We start from the raw sequence: 18,807 nt of genomic DNA on the forward strand, positions 1-18,807 counted from the left end.
AAGAACATCTCCCATCGCTATTTTGTTTTTATTATAAGAGAAACATTAATGCAAAACGATTACATTTTATTTTAATTAAATGTGTGCTCTACGGGGATATTGCACAATAAAACCATTTATAAGCTCTTCTAAATTTAAATTATAAGCTATGTCCGCCTCTATCAATATAGTTGCTAGACCAACCAATCTTTCTTGGGTCATTGCTGTTCGCAAATAATTTTTAATCAGTTTAAGCTTGGAAAAACTTCTTTCCACACTTGCTACGCTAACAGGAATTGTTAGCATAGCGACGGCGCCTAGCACAATATGGCTGAATGAGCACCCTTATTAAGCCGTGCCATGAGACAAGCTGCCTCTATGCTACATCCTATCGATGGTACTGCATAATGCAAAGCACATCTTCTTGCGGATGCATTATGGGAAGGGTCACTACCCAGACCGGTTTCCCTGTATTATATGTGGGGTTACCTCTCCAAAAACTTGTGAACCTCCCCCCCAGATCACCCAACAATGAGTGACTCGAAGGATCTTTTAACTCAGCGTTGTTCCACTCAGTAACAGGCTCACCTGTCATTGAGAACTCTCAGCGTTTGCTCTACCCAGTAGCAGGCCTACCCCACCACTGAGCAGAGCTGCTCATATCTCATCTGAGGGGTAACAGCAACATCCGAGCCTCATTTAAAACTTCATTGGCTACAGCATTGCCATTCATTACCCCTCAACCCAAGGTTAACAGAAACAGCCGAGCCTCAGTTAAAACTTCATTGGCTACAGCATTGCCATCCATTACCCTGAGTAGGAACTCTGCTTTCCCAGAATCAAGTCACTACCCGTTTTCAACCCTTATTGGGATCTCTTCAGTGGGAACTAGACCCAGAGGTGATACTTTGGTTATACAAGAAATTATATACTTAGTTAATCCTTTATCCAAGTGTAAGCAAACAAAGTTTGCACCTGAAGTATTATCAGGACAAGGGTAACTTATGGCAAAGGTGGTATAACTTTTCATCACTTACCATAGTATCCTATAATTATTATTATTATTATTATTTCGGGCGACTCCAGGGAGTCCTTAGATTCATCGAGGGGAGGCCCTAAACATCATGTCCACACAAACATACGGCATTCTCACAGTATCTATCATAACCTTGCCTTGAACTCACTCACCGTCATAGCACCCACAACAGACTCTGGCAGCTTATTCCACTCATTTACCACTCTAAAAGTAAAGAACCCAGCTCTAACACCCTTGCTAACCACACTCTTGCCCAGCTTCCATAGGTGTCCTCTAGTTCTCCCACCACCAGTCCTGATCTCAAAAATATCCTCTGAATTAATCCTATAGAATCCCTTTAGCAATTTGAATGTCTCAATCATATCTCCCCTTTTCCGCCTATCAACTAGTTTCTGCAACCCACAAATCTTCAACCTGTTCTCATATGGTTCATTCCATAGACCTGCTATCATCTTAGTCACTCACCTCTGGATCCTCTCCACCTCCTCCCCATCAAGAAGGAACCAAGGTAACCAAATCTGGGCACAGCAGTTGAGATGAGGTCTTATCAAGGCTATGTACAGAGGTACAATAACTTGCTTGTCTCGGCTCGTCAAGGTATTTTTCAGCAACCAATGTTGATTTATGGATGAGCTGATTTATCTACTTTTGCAATGTGCCCCCTAAACTTCATCTCCCTATCCACCAACACTCCCAAGTCCCTGGCCTCATCAATCTCCTGGAGTACAGTTCCACCAATGTGGTATACTGCTGCTAATCTTTTCACCCCAAAATGCATAACCTTACATTTTGTCACATTAAATTGACATCCATTCTCCTTAGCCCGGAACTCCAATCTATCCAAGTCATCCTGCAAGATTTTGACATCTTCTGCATTCACTATCGCCCTACCCAACTTTGCATCATCAGCGAACAAATGAACTGTTCCTCTTAGATCCTTCCCTATATCGTTAATGAACAGATTAAACAGCAGTGGTCCAAGAACAGAACCCTGCGGCACACCACTAGTCACATGCCGTCTTTTGGACTCTACTCCTGAATAAACTACTCTTTGATATCTCCATCAACCACCCACCTATCCATCTCACCAACCCTATATCCATTCCCATATGTTGTAGTTTACGGATTAGAATTCCGTGTGGTATCCTGTCAGACGCCTTTGCCAGGTCCAGCAGTATCACTGTAAACCCATTACCCTTATCCAGTTCAGCCGTCACCTTGTTATAAAACTTGAGCAAGTTACTAAGGCATGATCTACCCTTCACAAAGCCAATGCTGTCCCCTGTACAGTATCTCATTTTCATCAATACATTCCTGTATTTTTCCCTTGACTACTTTCTCCAAGACCTTGACAACGACTCCTGATATGCTGATCGGTCGGCAATTTGCAACCGTAGTCTTGGATCCTCCTTTATGCAGTGAAACTATTTTCCCCTCTTTGCACACCTTTGGGACTAAACCAGACCCGAGACTCAGATTAAACAACATGGTCAAGGGCACTGATAATTCCTTAGCCGCTTCAAGCAAGACCAGTGCCGGTATACCATCCAATCCCACAGATGTATTCACATTAAGGTTCTGTAATAGACTATTCACCTCCACTTCATTCATCACAATTCTTGTATAAACTAATAGTTCCTTCATTTCTTCAATGTCACCACCAGGATGATATACTTTTGCAAAGTGCGCGCTCAGTAACTCCACTATATTGACTGATTCAGTGACCTCCTTACCATCGTCATTCCTTAAAATCATTTTGCCGTGTACAGTTTTTTTCTTGCTTGCAGCATATTGAAAGAACTGTTTGGGATTCTCTTTTGCTTGCATAGCTAGTTTCCTTTCATAATCCGCTTTTGCTTTTTTTACCACACTCGTTATCCTTCTGGCCTGCACTTTATACCGTTCGTGTGCCTGCAGGTCACCCCTTTCTTTAAATTCCCTCCACAGTTGTTTCTTTTTTTGCAGCTCAAACTTAATGGTTTATTCATCCATTTAACCCCTACTTGTTTTACTATTCGGACCCTAGGTATACAATCAGCCATAACCTCCTGTAAATGCTCCTTGACCACTTCCCATGCTCTATCGACGTCCAGCCCATGCAGTTGTACATGCCATGGCACTGATTCAAGCAATCTCCTAAGCTTGTCATACTTGCCAGCACAGTAATTCCACATATACCCTGTCTTAATCGATAATTCCACACCTTTAGCCACCTCCCAGGTCAGGACCTTATGATCACTCTCACCAATAGGTGGCAACATGGTCATATTCATTACAAATTCTGAGATGCTATTACCAGGTCAAGCACTCTGACACCCCTAGTATTTTCAATTACATGCTGTCTCAGATAGTTATCCCTTAATAATTGAATAAAATCCATTTCCTTCCTCACATGTGTCCTCTCCTCCTTCCAATCAATGTTACCAGTTGATATCTCCCCCCCATAATAATTACCCTCCTTCCACTCATTTCATCAATTTGTTTATGCATACTATCTCCACCATCTATTCCATCACCTGGTTTATAGCAGCACCCAACTGTATATTTTGTTCTGCCTGTCTCAATCTCACACCAAATAGCCTCAAATGAGCTCTTTTCACTATCCTGCGATACAACTTCAATTCTCCTTGGCTGCAGTTCATCAGCTATCATCAATAACACCCCCCCCCATTTTATTCTCTCTGTCCCTCTTAAACACACTATAACCTACACATTCTATCCCACTAACTATATCATCTTCCGTCAGCAATGTTTCACTAATGCCAATAACCTGTGTCCAGGAAGAGCCAATCAAGGCCAAAAATTCTTCCTTCTTGTTCCTAATACTCCTGGCATTAGTATACATGAAATGCAGTGATCCCTTTGTCCCACCCCTATCTTAATGCGTTATTCTAAATGTCCCATTCCCATTTTTTGTCCTTAGTGCTGGTTCGGGTACATTATATACATTCTTACACTCAACTGTCTCACTGATGTCCGCATATCCACTCCCCCCCCCCTCCTTGGTAGTAGCACACCAAGTCCATTCAAATGCAGGCAATCCATTTTGTATTAGTCCTTTCGCCCATCAAACTCATTCCACATGTCCACGAATTCCACACCACACCGTCTGCATAACCTGCGCATGTCATTTGCGATTATGGCCCTCCTTCTAAACTCCTCCCTGTCTTACCGGGGCAACAGACTCACCATTCTAACTCTGTCACTCTTTTCTTTCGCTACCTTTAACAATAATTTCAAGTGCTCTCTCATAAAAAATTTATCACCTTTCAATTCATTTGTACCTGCAACAAATATTAATTCTTTCACCCTCTGTTTTTGCACTCTAATACTCTCACTTACATCCTTAAATTTTGCACCCAGTAAGTACGATTTAGTTACATTCCCATCTTTCACTCCTCTTAATAACAAGTCGCCATACAACACTCTTTCCTTCATTTCAGAAACTCTCCCACTCTTACACTGTTTATTTATGTTAGCCGAATCACTCTGGAAAGAGTTTTGCAGGTGCTCTAATTGCCACTCCGCATTTTGTATCACTGCGCGCAACCTAGCGATCTCATTTCCTACAAATAATTCCTCATAATTCCAAATAATTCACTTATGCATGTCGGCAAGGATAATGCAAAGCTCATCCTTGCCGACATGTACACTTTATCCAAGTGTAAGCAAACAAAGTTTGCTTACACTTGGATAAAGGATTAACTACATATATAATTTCTTGTATAACCAAGTGGAAAAAACATAAAAACTTCCAACATCTTTCTCTAATCCGGAGGATTTTAATAATAAGGTGGGACACCTTTTGGCAACTCATATAAGAAATTATGACTTCTGCATTACTTCGACCTTGGTATCACCTCTGGATCTAGTTCCCACTGAAGAGATCTCAATAAAAGTTGAAACCAGTCTGGGTAATGACCCTTCCTATAATGCATAACATTATACATATCCGCAAGGAGATGTGTTTTGCATTATGGGATACTAAGGCAAGTGATGAGAAGTTATACCACCTTTGCCATGAGTTGCCCCTGTCCTGGTAATACTTCAGGCCAGGTACATCCGAGCAAACAAACTTTGTTTGCTTACACTTGGATAAAGGATTAATTAAGTTAACGTGGCTTTTCAATGAAAGTCTGGCTTTGGCAAAGGTGCCCAGGGAATGGAAGGAAGGTAAGATAGTGCCATTGCATAAGGGTGGTAACAGACTGAACGTGTCTAATTATAGGCCAGTCTGTGTGTCATCAGTAGTTGTTAAGATCTTGGAGAAAGTAGTGAGGGACCATATACAGCATTGGGCAGATGAGGGTAATGTTATCTGTGAGAATCAACATGGATTTGTGAAAACGCTCTTGTTTTAGCAATATGCTAGCCTTTTATAATAAAGTTACAAGAACATTAGATGAGGAAAAGGCATATACTGCAATTTTCTTAGGCTTGGCGAAGGCATTTGACAGGGTGCCACATGATAAACTGATATTTAAGTTGCAGCACATGGGTCTGGATGTCAGATTGGTCAATCCTGGATTCAGGATTGGCTGTCTGATAGGTATCAGAGAGTTGTGTATGGCGGAGCAGTTTCAAGGAGACAGAAGGTTACAAGTGGGGTCCCACAGGGCTCAGTACTAGGACCTATATTGTTTAACCTTTATATCAATGACATTGTCAGTGTATTGCAGGGGGATATTCAGTTGTTTACAGATGATGTGAAGCTGGGAAGGATTATTAGTAATAGCGCAGGTGTGGTAGCCCTGCAAGAGGATTTGAATAAGCTAGATAGATGGGCAAATTAATGGGGGTGTCAGTTTAATGCAGCAAAATGTAAGGTCTTGAGGTTTGGGAAACATCGATGGGATGCTGCATACTCTATGGGAGGAGTCATACTGGAGGAAGTAGGGGAGACAAGAGATCTGGGGTTGATGATTGATAGAAACCTGAAGTTTAGGAGACATATTGCAAAGGTGGTGAAGGTAACACAGAGGATTGCTGCTATTATGAGAAGGACACTGACCTGCAGAGATAAGAGGGTTATCATTCCGTTGTATAAGTCTCTGATCAGACCACACTTGGACTATTGTTCTCAGATTTGGTCCCCAGGATTTGAAGGGGATAAATTAACTGTGGAAAGGATACAAAGATGGATGACAAAGATGGTTTCAGGACTATACAAGGATAGTTATGAGGATCAGCTAAGAGAATGTGGACTGCAGAGTTTGGTGGATAGAAGAAGGAGAGGTGATATGATTGAGACTTTTAAACTGTTGAGAGGTGGTTACAGGGTTGACACTGGGGAGTTCTTTCACTTGGTTGAACAGCGGGAAGGAGTGATGACAAGAGGCCATCCCTGGCAGTTATGAAAGGAAACTGTGAGCAAGAGGGTAAGGAGTGGGTTCTTTGTGTGGAATGCATTGCCTGATGGAGTGGTGGGAGCGAGAACGGTCAGTGAGTTTAAAGAGTGGTATGATAGACTTTGTGTTTCTCGGGGGGGGGGGGGAACCTCCCCTCGATGAGTCTTGACAGACTTTATGTCTTAGGAAGGACCTCCCTCGATGAGTCTTTTGACTCCTTGGAGGCCTGAATAATAATAATAATAATAATAATTTATAACACACGGTTGTAAAGTCTATAATTTCTAAAATGAATGAGTTCTCCATTACTTCCACCTTAGTATCATCACTTTTGGGTCTGGCTTCCACTGATGAGACCTCGATAAAGTTCGAAACCGGCCTGGGCAGTGACCCTTCTCCTTAATGCATAGCATTATACATGTCCGTAATGAGATGTGCTTTGCATTATGGGATACTGAGGCAAGTGATGAGAAGTTATACCACCTGGAAGTTATGAAAGGAAACTGTGAGCAAGAGGGTAAGGAGTGGTTTCTTTGTGTGGAGGGTGGTTGAGCCGTGGAATGCATTGCCTGATGGAGTGGTGGGAGCGAGAATGGTCAGTGAGTTTAAAGAGTGGTATGATAGACTTTGTGTTTGTCGGGGGGGGGCCTTCCCCTCGATGAGTCTTGACAGACTTTATGTCTTAGGAAGGATCTCCCTTGATGAGTCTTTTGACTCCTTGGAGGCCTGAATAATAATATTAATAATAATAACCAAGTGGAGAAACACATCTTTTACATCTCTTTGTCCCACCCCTATATAATGCAAATCCCGAGACACAATTATCTTGATCTCAGGATTTAGTAGCAGCGGAAATAGTGCTTCGGAAAGGGATGCTTTTCAGTTTGTAGATGCCAGTAGTGTGTTGGAGGATGGAGGCAGTTTAGGACAGAAATTATTATTATTATTACATGACACCTCCAAGGAGTCCAAAGACTTATCGAGGGAGAGCACCTACTCTACAACTCTCCGTCTCCACTACTCACTCCACCAACTACAGCGAACCATATCATCTATACCAATGCCATCTTCTGCCCACTACCACCACTAATATTTTCACAGACAATCACAAACATCCATGCCCATGGGGGGGGGGGTCAAACTGCAGCCTTTTGGTTGGAGAGCTAATATGTAAACCACTCGGTGAACCAGGCTGGCAACAAAATAGTTTGTCTGACAGCCATGATTGTGTTTATGAATGTCAATTGAAAGCAGAATGTATGGAGAAAGAAATGGAACTCCTGAGAAAAGAGATGTAAGGAATGAAGACTGAGTTGAGGAGGGTGAATGAAGATCTTGAAAGGATAGAGAGGTTGGCTAGTGTGAGAGGAATTAGAGTAGGTATAAGAGAATGGCATCACAGTGCAAGGGAGAGAGGAAGGCAAGAGAATGGAGGAGACAGGAGAAGAGAGGAAATTGCAGAAAGTCATGAGAATGTAGAAACAAAGGATAGAGAAGAGTGAGAGGGAGGAGGGAGAGAGAGAGATTGGAAGCCGTAAGAGTGAGGTATGCCAGCAAGAGAAGGATGAATGAATCTGTTCATCGGAGTGTCCTGTATGGAGATTCAATGATTCAGGGTGTGCAGAGTGTGGGAATGGTGGAAAAAAGGAGTGAAAGTGTGTAGATGATAGTAATGGTTGGGACAAATGCCCTGAGAGGAAGTGTGAATCATGCATGAGATTTCAGGTTGATGTTAGACATAGGGAAGCAGAAATATATCTGAGAAAAAATAGTGAGCATATTGCCCTGGTATGATAATGCAGAGTGGAGGAGAAGAGTAGTGATGACGAATGAAATGATAGCAAGAATATCCAGGAAAAGAGGTCTGGAATATGTGGATGCATGGAGTATGTTTGAGGAGAGAAGAGAGCTGTATACAAGGGATGGATTGGATTTGAATGCAGATAGTTGGAGAGACTGTTATTTTCTTGGCAAGTGAGTGTGTTAGGACAAAGAAACTAGAATTGCACAGGTGGAATGTTGCAGGAATGGCCTCATGGGAATAATGGCTTGAGAAATGAGGGAGTGTGTGTACTACATTACAGAGCCAGATGCAGTATGAGGAGAGTAATAATTGATGTAAGAATACCGGCAATACACTGGTTTTTCTGTATTCAAATGCTAGGAACATTAGGAATAAACGGAATGAGTTTGTGGCATTGATTGACTCAGTCTTTTCAGCGGATGTTGGTATCACTGAAACTTGGTTAACTAAGGAGAATATTCTAACAGTGATAGAAATTGAAAGGTATAACATATTTCTGCAGAGTGAGGAAAATAAATGTAGTTGAAAATTGTTACTCATGATAAGAGATGAATTGTATGCTCTCACAGGGCTGCCCCTAGGAATTTTGCCAGCCCGTGAAGTAGCATATTTTGCTGCCCCTTCTGCCTTATTTTTCATATAGTTTATGCCAACTTTGCCACCCCCAAAAAACTTGCCGCCCCGTGCAAATGCATATTTTGCACCGTCGGTAGAGCTGGCCCTGTGCTCTCAGGTCAGGGAATCTCAGTGGAAATAACACTATTGGCTTTGAGAGTATATGGTGTAAGATAGATGTTTAAAGACAAGATATTTAGTGGGATGTTGCAACAGACCAGGGAATATAGACGGTAATAAGCAGGAAATATTTAGGCAAATTAGCTTGGCAAGTGCAAAGCAAGCAATCATTATAGGGGACTTCAACTATATTGATATAAACTGGGCAGAGGAGACAGCATGCAGTAATAAGAGACCTGAATTTTTGGATTTCTTGAGGGACAACTGTCTTAGTCAGCATGTGGTGGTGGGAACACAAGCATCAGGGTTTTGAATTTGGTCATAGCACCAGAGTATCTGATTGTGACTGAGATGACATACTTGCCCCTCCCCCGTTGGTGAGAGTGACTATGTAGTTCTGACTTGGAGGATAAATAGGCATCTGGGGATATGAAAAAAGAACAAAATTATGTGGAATTATAAGGGCAGGCGACTATCATAGACTTAGAAACAAGCTTGCAGCGGTACAATGGATGAAAGCATTTGAAAGAAGAGGTGTCATTAATGCATGGGAGATACTTAAGAAAAAATTATTGACAGCAATGACAGATTGTATACCTCGAGTGAAGAAGAAGAAGATAAAGCAGTTTGGAGCCAAATGGATGACAGAAGGAATAAAAGGGAAATTGCAGAAGAAAAGAGATTATGGAAGGCATATATAAAGAGAGAGAGAGGTGGAGAGCAGTTGCATGAGAAATATAAGGCTCAGGCTAGGAAAGTGACTAATATTGTAAGGAGAGAAAAATTAGAATATGAGAAAAGACTGGCACTGCAATCCAAGGAAAATCCCAAGGAGTTTTTCACTATGTGGTGAATAGGAGAAAAAATGATAGTGAATGGAGTATCTTGCTGGGTGGAGATAGGAATCGGGTGATCATAGTTGAGCTATTTAATGATCAGTTTATTAGTGTTCCATCTTGGTACTAAAGGCTTTATTCCTAGAAGAATAATTAGTGGTGATGTGTTAGAAGTGAATGAAGAAGATTTATTCCAGTTCTGAGTACACTAAATTTCAATAAGATGCGGGGGAAGGGGGACCTAGGTGGAATCTGGTTACCTTTTACAATAGAGTAACAAGAGCAGTGGAGGAGGGTAAGGCATATGCTTCATTTTTTTTTGGATTTTTCCAAGGCATTTGACAGGGTGTCACATGACAAGTTGAGTTGCATCATATGGGTTTGGATATCAGGTTAGTGGATTGGATTTGTGATTGGCTCTCTGATAGATATCAGAGAGTTGTATGTCGGGGACAGTATCAGGGAGTAGGAAGGTGTTACAATTGGAGTTCCACTAGGTTCAGTCCTGGGAGCAATCTTTATGTCAATGATATTGTCACAGGATACAGAGAGAGAGAGAGAGAGATGTTCAGTTGTTTGCAGATGATGTGAAGCTTGGTAGGGTTATTAGTAATATTGCTGATGGTTTGGCTCTTCAAGAGGATTTGAATAAGCTGGAAAAGTTGGCAAATGAATGTGGATGTTCAGTTTAATGCAACTAAATGTAAGGTTTTAAAATTTGGGATCCACAGATGGGGTGCTTCATACTCACTCATTTGCATTATACTAGAAGAAGTAGAGGAAGCAAGGGATCTTGGGGTGATTGTGGATAGAGAATTGAAGTTCCAAGGACATATTGCAAAGGTTGTAAAGACATCTCAGAGAATTGAAGCAATGTTGAGGAGAACATTGACCATGAGAGATAAAAGTGTGCTCCTCCCATTGTATAAAGATTTGATCAGACCACATCTGGATTTCTGTGCTCAGATCTGGTCACAGGGATTTGAAGGGGATGAAGTAATCTTTGAGAGGGTGTAGAGATGGATAACAAAAATGTGGAGTATATGACATTGATTATAAAGATGGACTGAGGGCATCCGGACTGCAGAGTTTGGTGGGTAGTAGGCAAAGGGGGGGGGTATGATAGAGATATTTAAGCTGTTGAAGGGGAAAGGAGCAAGGTCAAGGGGGGGAATCAATGGAAGTTGCAAAAGAAGGTGGTGAGTGAAGGGGTAAGAAGTAGTTCACCACTGTCTCAAGCAATGCATGGGATGCATTGCCTGAGAGGGTGGTGCATGTGCAACTGTGGATGATTTTAAGGAGTGGTACAATAAACTTTGTGTTGATTAGTGCTAACCTTCCATTATGAGTCTTTGTGACTCCATGGAGGTCAGGAAAATAATAATAATAAATTAAGCTAGAAAGCTGGGGGTGGGGGGGAGTAGAGGTGAATGAGACAATTTCATGTGAGGTAACAGCATTCTCCTCCTGGTTTGTTCCTCTACAAAAGAGAAAAAAAGCAATAAAAGAACACACACACACACACGCACACACACACACACACACACACACACACACACACACACACACACACACACACACACACACACAGGGTTCGTTGCTGTAGTTGCATCACCATAATACTGAAATTGTTTCTTAGTCTTCCCCTTTTCTTTTACCTTATGATGAATTCACTTGACTAAATTAAATGAATATTTTTGAATTATTTAACTCAGAATACTTGAGTTTTAATATGTCTGTCCTGTTATTCCATTTATAGTCAAATGAATGAATTGTTTAATATTTAGGGAGAACCTGGTGAAAAAGGAGAACCTGGTGAAATTGGTCCCCCTGGACCCGAAGGGCCTGCTGGTTCAGAAGGACCACCTGGACCGCCTGGCCCTGCTACAGTTGTAACACCAGATGGAGAAGCTTTGGTAAATAATTTCTGTAGATTTTGTAAATATTTCTAAATTTGTAAGTCATTTACATAAAAGTGCATGCATTTCTGTATCTTACTAGTATATTTTGGATCTCTCAGCATCTAATAATTGTTAATATATATTTTTTTTAAAATACAGTATATTAAAGCACTGTTAATTATCTGACATTAGGGCATTCTGTCTTCATTACATTGTAATCATAATAACACTTTATCATGTGAAAATTAGATTTTGAAAACCAATTAACTTGTCTGAGGTAAATCTAACATTGTTAAGTAGAGTGAATGTGGAAGTTATGATGATCATTCCCACAAATGACAATAATACTAAATAAAACCATTGGTATAAAATTTTTGGACTGATTTTTAATTACATATATTTGTCATTTAAATTCCATTGATACAATGAAGCTTTGAATGGTGATATAGTTGCAAGAAGTGGTAAATAAGTGAGTAAAGTATGAAATTCACATGACAAATGTGAATTGTTAAATTAAGTGTGAGCAAAGTTTTGCTCACACTTGGATAAAGGATTAAACTAAATTTATTATATTCTAACCAAGTGAAAAATAAACTTTCAACATCTTTCTCTAAATCCAGAGTAATTTATTAAAAAGGTGGCACACCATTTGGCAACTCCTATAGGTAGAGATGACCTTGCTAATGCTTCTGGCTGGTATCTCCACTTGGGCCTGGCTCCCACTGAAGAGACCTCAATAAAGGTCAAAACTAGTCTGGGTAGTGGCCTCCCTTAATGCATAACATTAGACATATCCGCAAGAAGATGTGTTTTGCATTATGGGAGATACTGAGATAGGAGTGATAGTATCTTGCTCCACCTTTGCAAGGAGTTGCCCTGGTGTTGCACTATCTTACCCCAGTCCTGAAGATACTTTCAGGCGCAAACTTTGTTTGCTCCCACTTGGATAAAGGATTAAACTAAATTTATTATATTCTAACCAAGTGAAAAATAAACTTTCAACATTCTTAAAAATATATAGGGCTGTGGCTATAAGAACTTCAAGCGAGTTTAAGGAAGCTCATTAATATTCCCATCATAACCCTCCTTAAATTCGTTTGTAGATGATGGAGAAGCTTTGGTAACCACCCAACAGCCCCATGGATAAAATATATCAAAAATATACACTTCATATTCATATTATTTCTATAATATCCAAAGATTATATTGACTTCAATGGACACTTTGCATCCATGTAATTATGGATGTGTGTATACATGTCAAGGTCAATATGGTAGTTAATGAGTTTCATCAGGAGGCCATTCTACTTGTCCACCACTCTTCAAGAGAAAAATCTAGTCCTCACATTCTTCCTAATTCCCACTCCTGCTCTTGCCAAGATTGACATCTTGTTTTCCTTTTCTTCCATATACTGAAAGATTTCATCAATCTCTATCCTATAAAATTTTTCTGACCTTTCCTCTGCTTCCGGCTTACAATTAAGCCATCCTCTCCTATGTCCTCTACATTTAAGTTCTTCATGATTCCACCCTTGTGATGATGAAACATCCTTGTTAACTGATCACTGAATACCTCAACAATGTCTTCTGCAGCAGTTACCATTCTATTTTCATCCATTAATGTTATCTTACCATACTCATTCTTTCTTCTACTTGCCACATATCTAAAAAACTCTTTAGGGTTTTTTTAGAGTATTCCATACTCTAGGGTATTCTTTCTGAAATGGAAGCATCATCATAATAGCAGAAACAGTAACACTACTTTTTAAAAATAATATCATTGCTAACATTATTAGTAGCTTTTTTTTTCTAAATTGCAGCCAGCCTCACTTCCTCATTTATGTACTTGGATTCTTGGCTCAAACTTAAGTAGTGTTTGCAAACATAGCATTCTTTTCAAATAAATGTCTGGAGTAGCCAAATGCCATTCAATTAAATACAGACCACATACCTACTCCAGTCACTCAGTGGTTGGTCTGATGATTTTACTTAATTCTGTAACTTCCAGATTTATTGACATTTATAATGGCACTACATCATCTTCCTATAATTTGTAATACTGTACATCATGAATGCATATTATTAACCATTTGATGATTTCTTTCCAATAGTCTGTCAAAGGAGAGAAAGGAGACAGGGGTAAAAGAGGTAAAAGAGGAAGAAATGGGCCACCTGGTCCACCCGGTCCTCCTGGAAAACCTGGACCTATTGGAGAAATTGGATTTCCTGGATTTCCTGTACGTAGTTTATTTCATACTTAATTTCATTTGTTTTTTTATTACTATGTTACAATGACTCAGAAATACTTACAGTTTAAACTGATTGTGGATAACACATAACAGTTCAAAAAAAAACAAAAAAAGATATATTAAATTAGAATAAACTCTCCCCCCCACACACACACACATTGTAAGTTAAAGAATAATGGTGTTTCTAATTAATGCTTTATTCAATAGTTTTAAAATATATTATTATTATTATTATTATTATTCAGGCCTCCATGGAGTCAAAAGATTCATTGTGGGAGGTCCTTTCTAAGAAACACAAGTCTATCAAGACTCATCAAGGGAGGTCCCTCCTAGGAAACACAAAGTCTATCATACCACTCCTTAAATGCATTGACCGTTCTCGCTCTCACCACTCCATCAGGCAATGCATTTCATGGTTCAACCACCCTCCATGCAAAGAAACCACTCCTCACCCTCTTTCTCACAGTTTCCTTTCATTACTTCCAGGGATGGCCACTTGTCATGACTCCTTCCTGCTGTTCAACCAAGCAAAAGAACTCCCCAGTGTCAACCCTGTAACCACCTCTCAATAGTTTAAAAGTCTCAATCATATCACCCATAACAGAAAAACATATGAATTGCATATGCAGGATAATCCTTTGATGATGTCATATAGTTCCTTTACTAGATGGAAATACAGCTATAGTGATCTCTGTTATTTATTTGCATTGAAAAAAAAAAAAAAAGAGTGAGAAAAGAAGAGAGAGAGAAAAATTGAAAAATGTTTTGATGGCTATTTAGGAAAGATTACAAATGGAGAAAAGAGTACTGTAAAAGGTAAAAGAGTACTGTAAGAGATAACAAACATTACAAAAACTGAGGGTAAATATATATTTGGATGTTTGAAATAATTCCTTTAGGAAATTGTTCAATGAGTTAAGCAGTGACAATGTTAAAAATATGAATGCTTACCATAACTTCATGGAAAAAAATTTGGGAAAGATAAAACTGGGTTCAGGCCAAATAGAAATTGGCAGGATCAGATTTTTATATTAAGACAAATAGTCAAAGAAAGTTTTTTACTTTGGGTATAATATATGCTAAAGATACCAAGTTATTTTAAACCTTGTTTTTAAGCCTGGACTTGTGCTACTTTATGGGTCAGTTAGACTTGCATTACATGCAGGTGCAAACTTGACTTATTTGTCTGGTTGCTTACTTGGGAAATTGGGTAAAAACCAGGTTTAAAATAACTTGTTCTTGTGTAGAGGCGTAAGTGCTGTGAGGACTTTATGTTGGAGGATTAATGGATTTTTTACAACACTCTAAAAAGAATTAAAATAGAATTTAATACTTCCTATATTTCGTCCTAGTCACTAGGACATCTATGGGGATTACAAAACAATTAATGTAACATGCACACAAAAACTTACAATACTAAGCCCAACCACATGGGTGACACTAAAGTCCTATCTAGGTGGAGCGCCCTCTAAGGGCAGTAGTAGGTGGCCTGGAATGTAAGGTGGGACCTCTGATGAGTGTTTCCCAAATCTTCGGAAGCTTAACTCAACCGTATTTATTAAGATTTGGTTGGTTTCTGAGAGCTGCTGCTGCTGCTTCTAAGAAAAGTCTCTTTCTTGAATTTGCTGTGGTGGAGCATGGTAGTTTTCTTCCATGATACTCTGTGGGTGGTGTCCAAAACATGGTCAGCCAAGCCTGAATGGCCATAGTTGTGTTTAACGATGTACGACTTGTGTTCCTCCATGCGGATGGATGCTGATCTGCCTGTCTGTCCAAAGTACGCAAGCTTACAGGAACAGGGCACTTTGTAAACTCCAGGCAGAGAGAGAGAGAAGGGAGCTGATCTTTCGTAGAACGGATATGGGTAGCAAGTTTGCGGTAGGCCTTATATGCTGTGTGTAGGTTATACTTTTTTAGTATCTTGGCTATTTTTTCCGAAGTGCCACAGATGTAGGGTATGGTGATGGCATTTTTAAAATCTTGTTGACGAGAGGGACAGGGAATGGGGGAGGAATAGATTATTTTTTTGATACTGTGTTCGCTGTAGCCATTGGAGAGGAAAGTTCTGTGTATGTGGTTAAGCTTAGTAGTGAGGGCAGTTCCACTGGAACAAAGATTGTGGGCTCTCTTTGTAAGAGTTTTAATGATGCCATATTGTTGTGAGGGGTGGTGGTGGTGGGAGAGTTTGTGAATGTATCTGCCTGTGTGTGTGTGGGTTTTCTGTATACAGTGAAGGCAAGTGTATCATTAGGCAGGCGTGTGACTAAGGTGTCTACGAAGGGTAAACAGTTGTTCTTTTCCTTTTCCATAGTAAACTGGATTCTTGGATGTAGGCTATTGAGATGACTGAGGAAGGAGTCTAACGTGTCTGGGCCATGAGGCCAAATAGAGAACACATCATCTACATATCTTAGCCAGATAGAAGGTTTGAGTGGGGCTGAGTCTATGGCTCGTTTTTTGAAATCTTCCATATAGAAATTGGCAAGGGGGGGGGTGAGAGGGGGGAACCCATGGCGGTTCCCTCTATCTGCTTGTAGATTTTGTTCTCCCAAGAGAAATACCCAGAGTTGATGGCAAAGGAAAAGAGATCTAAGATGTCAGAGGGAAAAACGTTTTCTAAGAGAGATAAAGTGTCAGTTAAGGGAATATTGGTAAACAAAGAGGAGATATCAAAGCTTACTAATATGTCTGTATTATTCAAGGTTAAATTTTCTGTGAGGGCTTTAAAGTGGGTCGAGTTTTTTATATAGGAAGCGGAATTTCCGGTGAGGGGGGGACAGAGAGTTGGCCAGCTGTTTAGACAGTCTGTAACAAGGTGCATTGGTGGCATCTACTAGGGCGAAATATAGGAAGTATTAAATTCTATTTTAATTCTTTTTGAGTGTTGTAAAAAATCCATTAAACCTCCAACATAATTAAAATAACTTGGTATCTTTAACAAACAAATAGTCAAAGCTAGGTAACTAGGATAGTACTTCACCATACTGCTTTTAAGTAATGCAGAGAACTGACCAGGGCTTCTGACCTAATGTCCAATCCTCACCTTCTCATAACACGCCCCCCATTAGTAAGTATCCACCTGAATACTGAACAAATGAAGATATGTTGGCAATTTGGGATTTAGTTGACAGAATTGTATTCTGTATTCACTTAAACCAAAAGAAAATTATGGTACAACAAGATGACATGTCATGCCAATAGGAATCACCCAGCTAAAAACAAATAAAAACAAAACAAAGAAAAGTCAGCTGTAAGAAATTCAACTCATCATCATCAAAATTCAGGATAGGCACCATCAGCTTAAGAAGCATCCATGCAAAAGAAGTGTAACTGACAAAGAATTAGATAAGTACATAGAAGGACAAAAACAGGTGATATTCTTCTAAACAACAACAACTACTAAAAGATGTTATATTCGAGCAACAATGATTCGGAAAAGGAAGGAATAGATAATTCCCTGGTTGGTCGAATGGTTAGCAATCCACTCTCCAGTCAAAACGCTGCAGGTTCAAATCCCTCCATGGGCATGGATGTTTGTGATTGTCTGTGAAAATACTAGTGGTGGTGGTGGTCAGCAGTAGATGGCATTGGTGTAGATGATGAAAGTAGTTGCAAGTGATGGAGACGGAGAGTTGTAGAGTAGATGTCCTCCCTCGATGAGTCTTTGGGCTCCCTGGAGGTGTTACATAATAATAATAATAAGTAATATTTAACACTAAACATGAATGTAATCTTAGTGAATGGCAAGCAGTTTCAGTAGACTGCTGTGGGCAAACATCAGAATGAAAAGTTGAAACTCGACAAGGAACTCTTCTTGTTGAAGATAATAAAAAATAAATAAATAAAAAGAAAGAATGCATACCAGACAAATAGAAATATTTTGAGAAAATTTGGTTAAAACAGTGAAGTTAAAAATAATAATAGTGTCTACTGGATTACTCTTCGGTACATGGACTAGCTATTACTAGTACCATATTCTATTATAAAGATGTGTACAAATTCACATGGAGAGAAGACACAAGAAATAAGAAAAGTTTCATTGACTGTTATTGTTGACAACAATATAACTTGCCATTCATATTGGTTCAAGATACAAAAATACACAGGAGATTTGAAATAGGAAGTGATCACCATTTACTTTTGAGCAGGATAAAAAATGAATTCCATTTTATTATTATTATTATTTTCCTGACCTCCACAGAGTCGCAAGACTCATTGTGGGAGGTCAGTGCTAATCAACACAGAATCTATTGTACCACTCCTTAAACTCACCCATCATTTTCACGTTCACCACCCTGTCAGGCAATGCATTCCATGCTGCTACCAATCTCAATGCAAAAAATTGATTTCTTACCTTTTTACTCCCCTTTTACTCACTACTACCTTTTGTCACTTCCAGGGATGGTCCCTTGTCCTTGTTCCTACCCCTCATTCTACCATATGAAAAATCATTCTGTTATAGTTGTCTGCCTTATAATTCCACATAAATTTCCACCTTGATACTTCCTGGAAGTGTATTCATCCTCTAAGTCAGGATAACATGGTAACGCTTATCAACTAGGAGAAAGTATGACATCTCAGTCACAATCAGATCCTCTGATGTGATGACTAATTTCAAAACTCTTGATCCCCATGTTCCCTCCATCACATGGTGCTTAAGACAGTTGTCCCTCAAGAAGTCCAAAAATTCTGTTCCCTTAGTATAGTATGCTGTCTCTTCTTCCCAGTTTCTACTGCTATAGTTGTAGTCCCCCCATAACGATCACTCACTTTGTACTTACCAAGCTAATTTGCCTAAACATTTCCTGCTCATCGTCTATATTTCCTGATCTATAGCAACATCCCACTAAATATTATGTCTTATAAACTTCTGCTTCATACAATATGCTCTCAAAGCCATTATTGTTATTTCTACTCTGA

General features: G+C 39.7%; 1 protein-coding gene across 1 annotated transcript in view; it reads left to right on the forward strand.

The window, feature by feature from the left end:
• The window catches only part of Mp (collagen XV/XVIII-type protein multiplexin), a 339,834-nt gene that overhangs the window by 211,207 nt on the left and 109,820 nt on the right, over positions 1 to 18,807 (forward strand). The window contains exons 14-15 of the mRNA XM_090402408.1: positions 11,526 to 11,654; positions 13,750 to 13,875. Of these exons, the coding sequence (XP_090258534.1) occupies positions 11,526 to 11,654; positions 13,750 to 13,875 (255 nt within the window). The remainder of the gene's footprint in view (positions 1 to 11,525; positions 11,655 to 13,749; positions 13,876 to 18,807) is intronic.

The sequence above is a fragment of the Typopeltis vanoorti genome, chromosome 2, assembly GCF_054136105.1.
Source record: "Typopeltis vanoorti isolate ZY-2024b chromosome 2, IOZ_Tvanoo_1.0, whole genome shotgun sequence".
Classification (NCBI taxonomy): domain Eukaryota; kingdom Metazoa; phylum Arthropoda; class Arachnida; order Uropygi; family Thelyphonidae; genus Typopeltis; species Typopeltis vanoorti.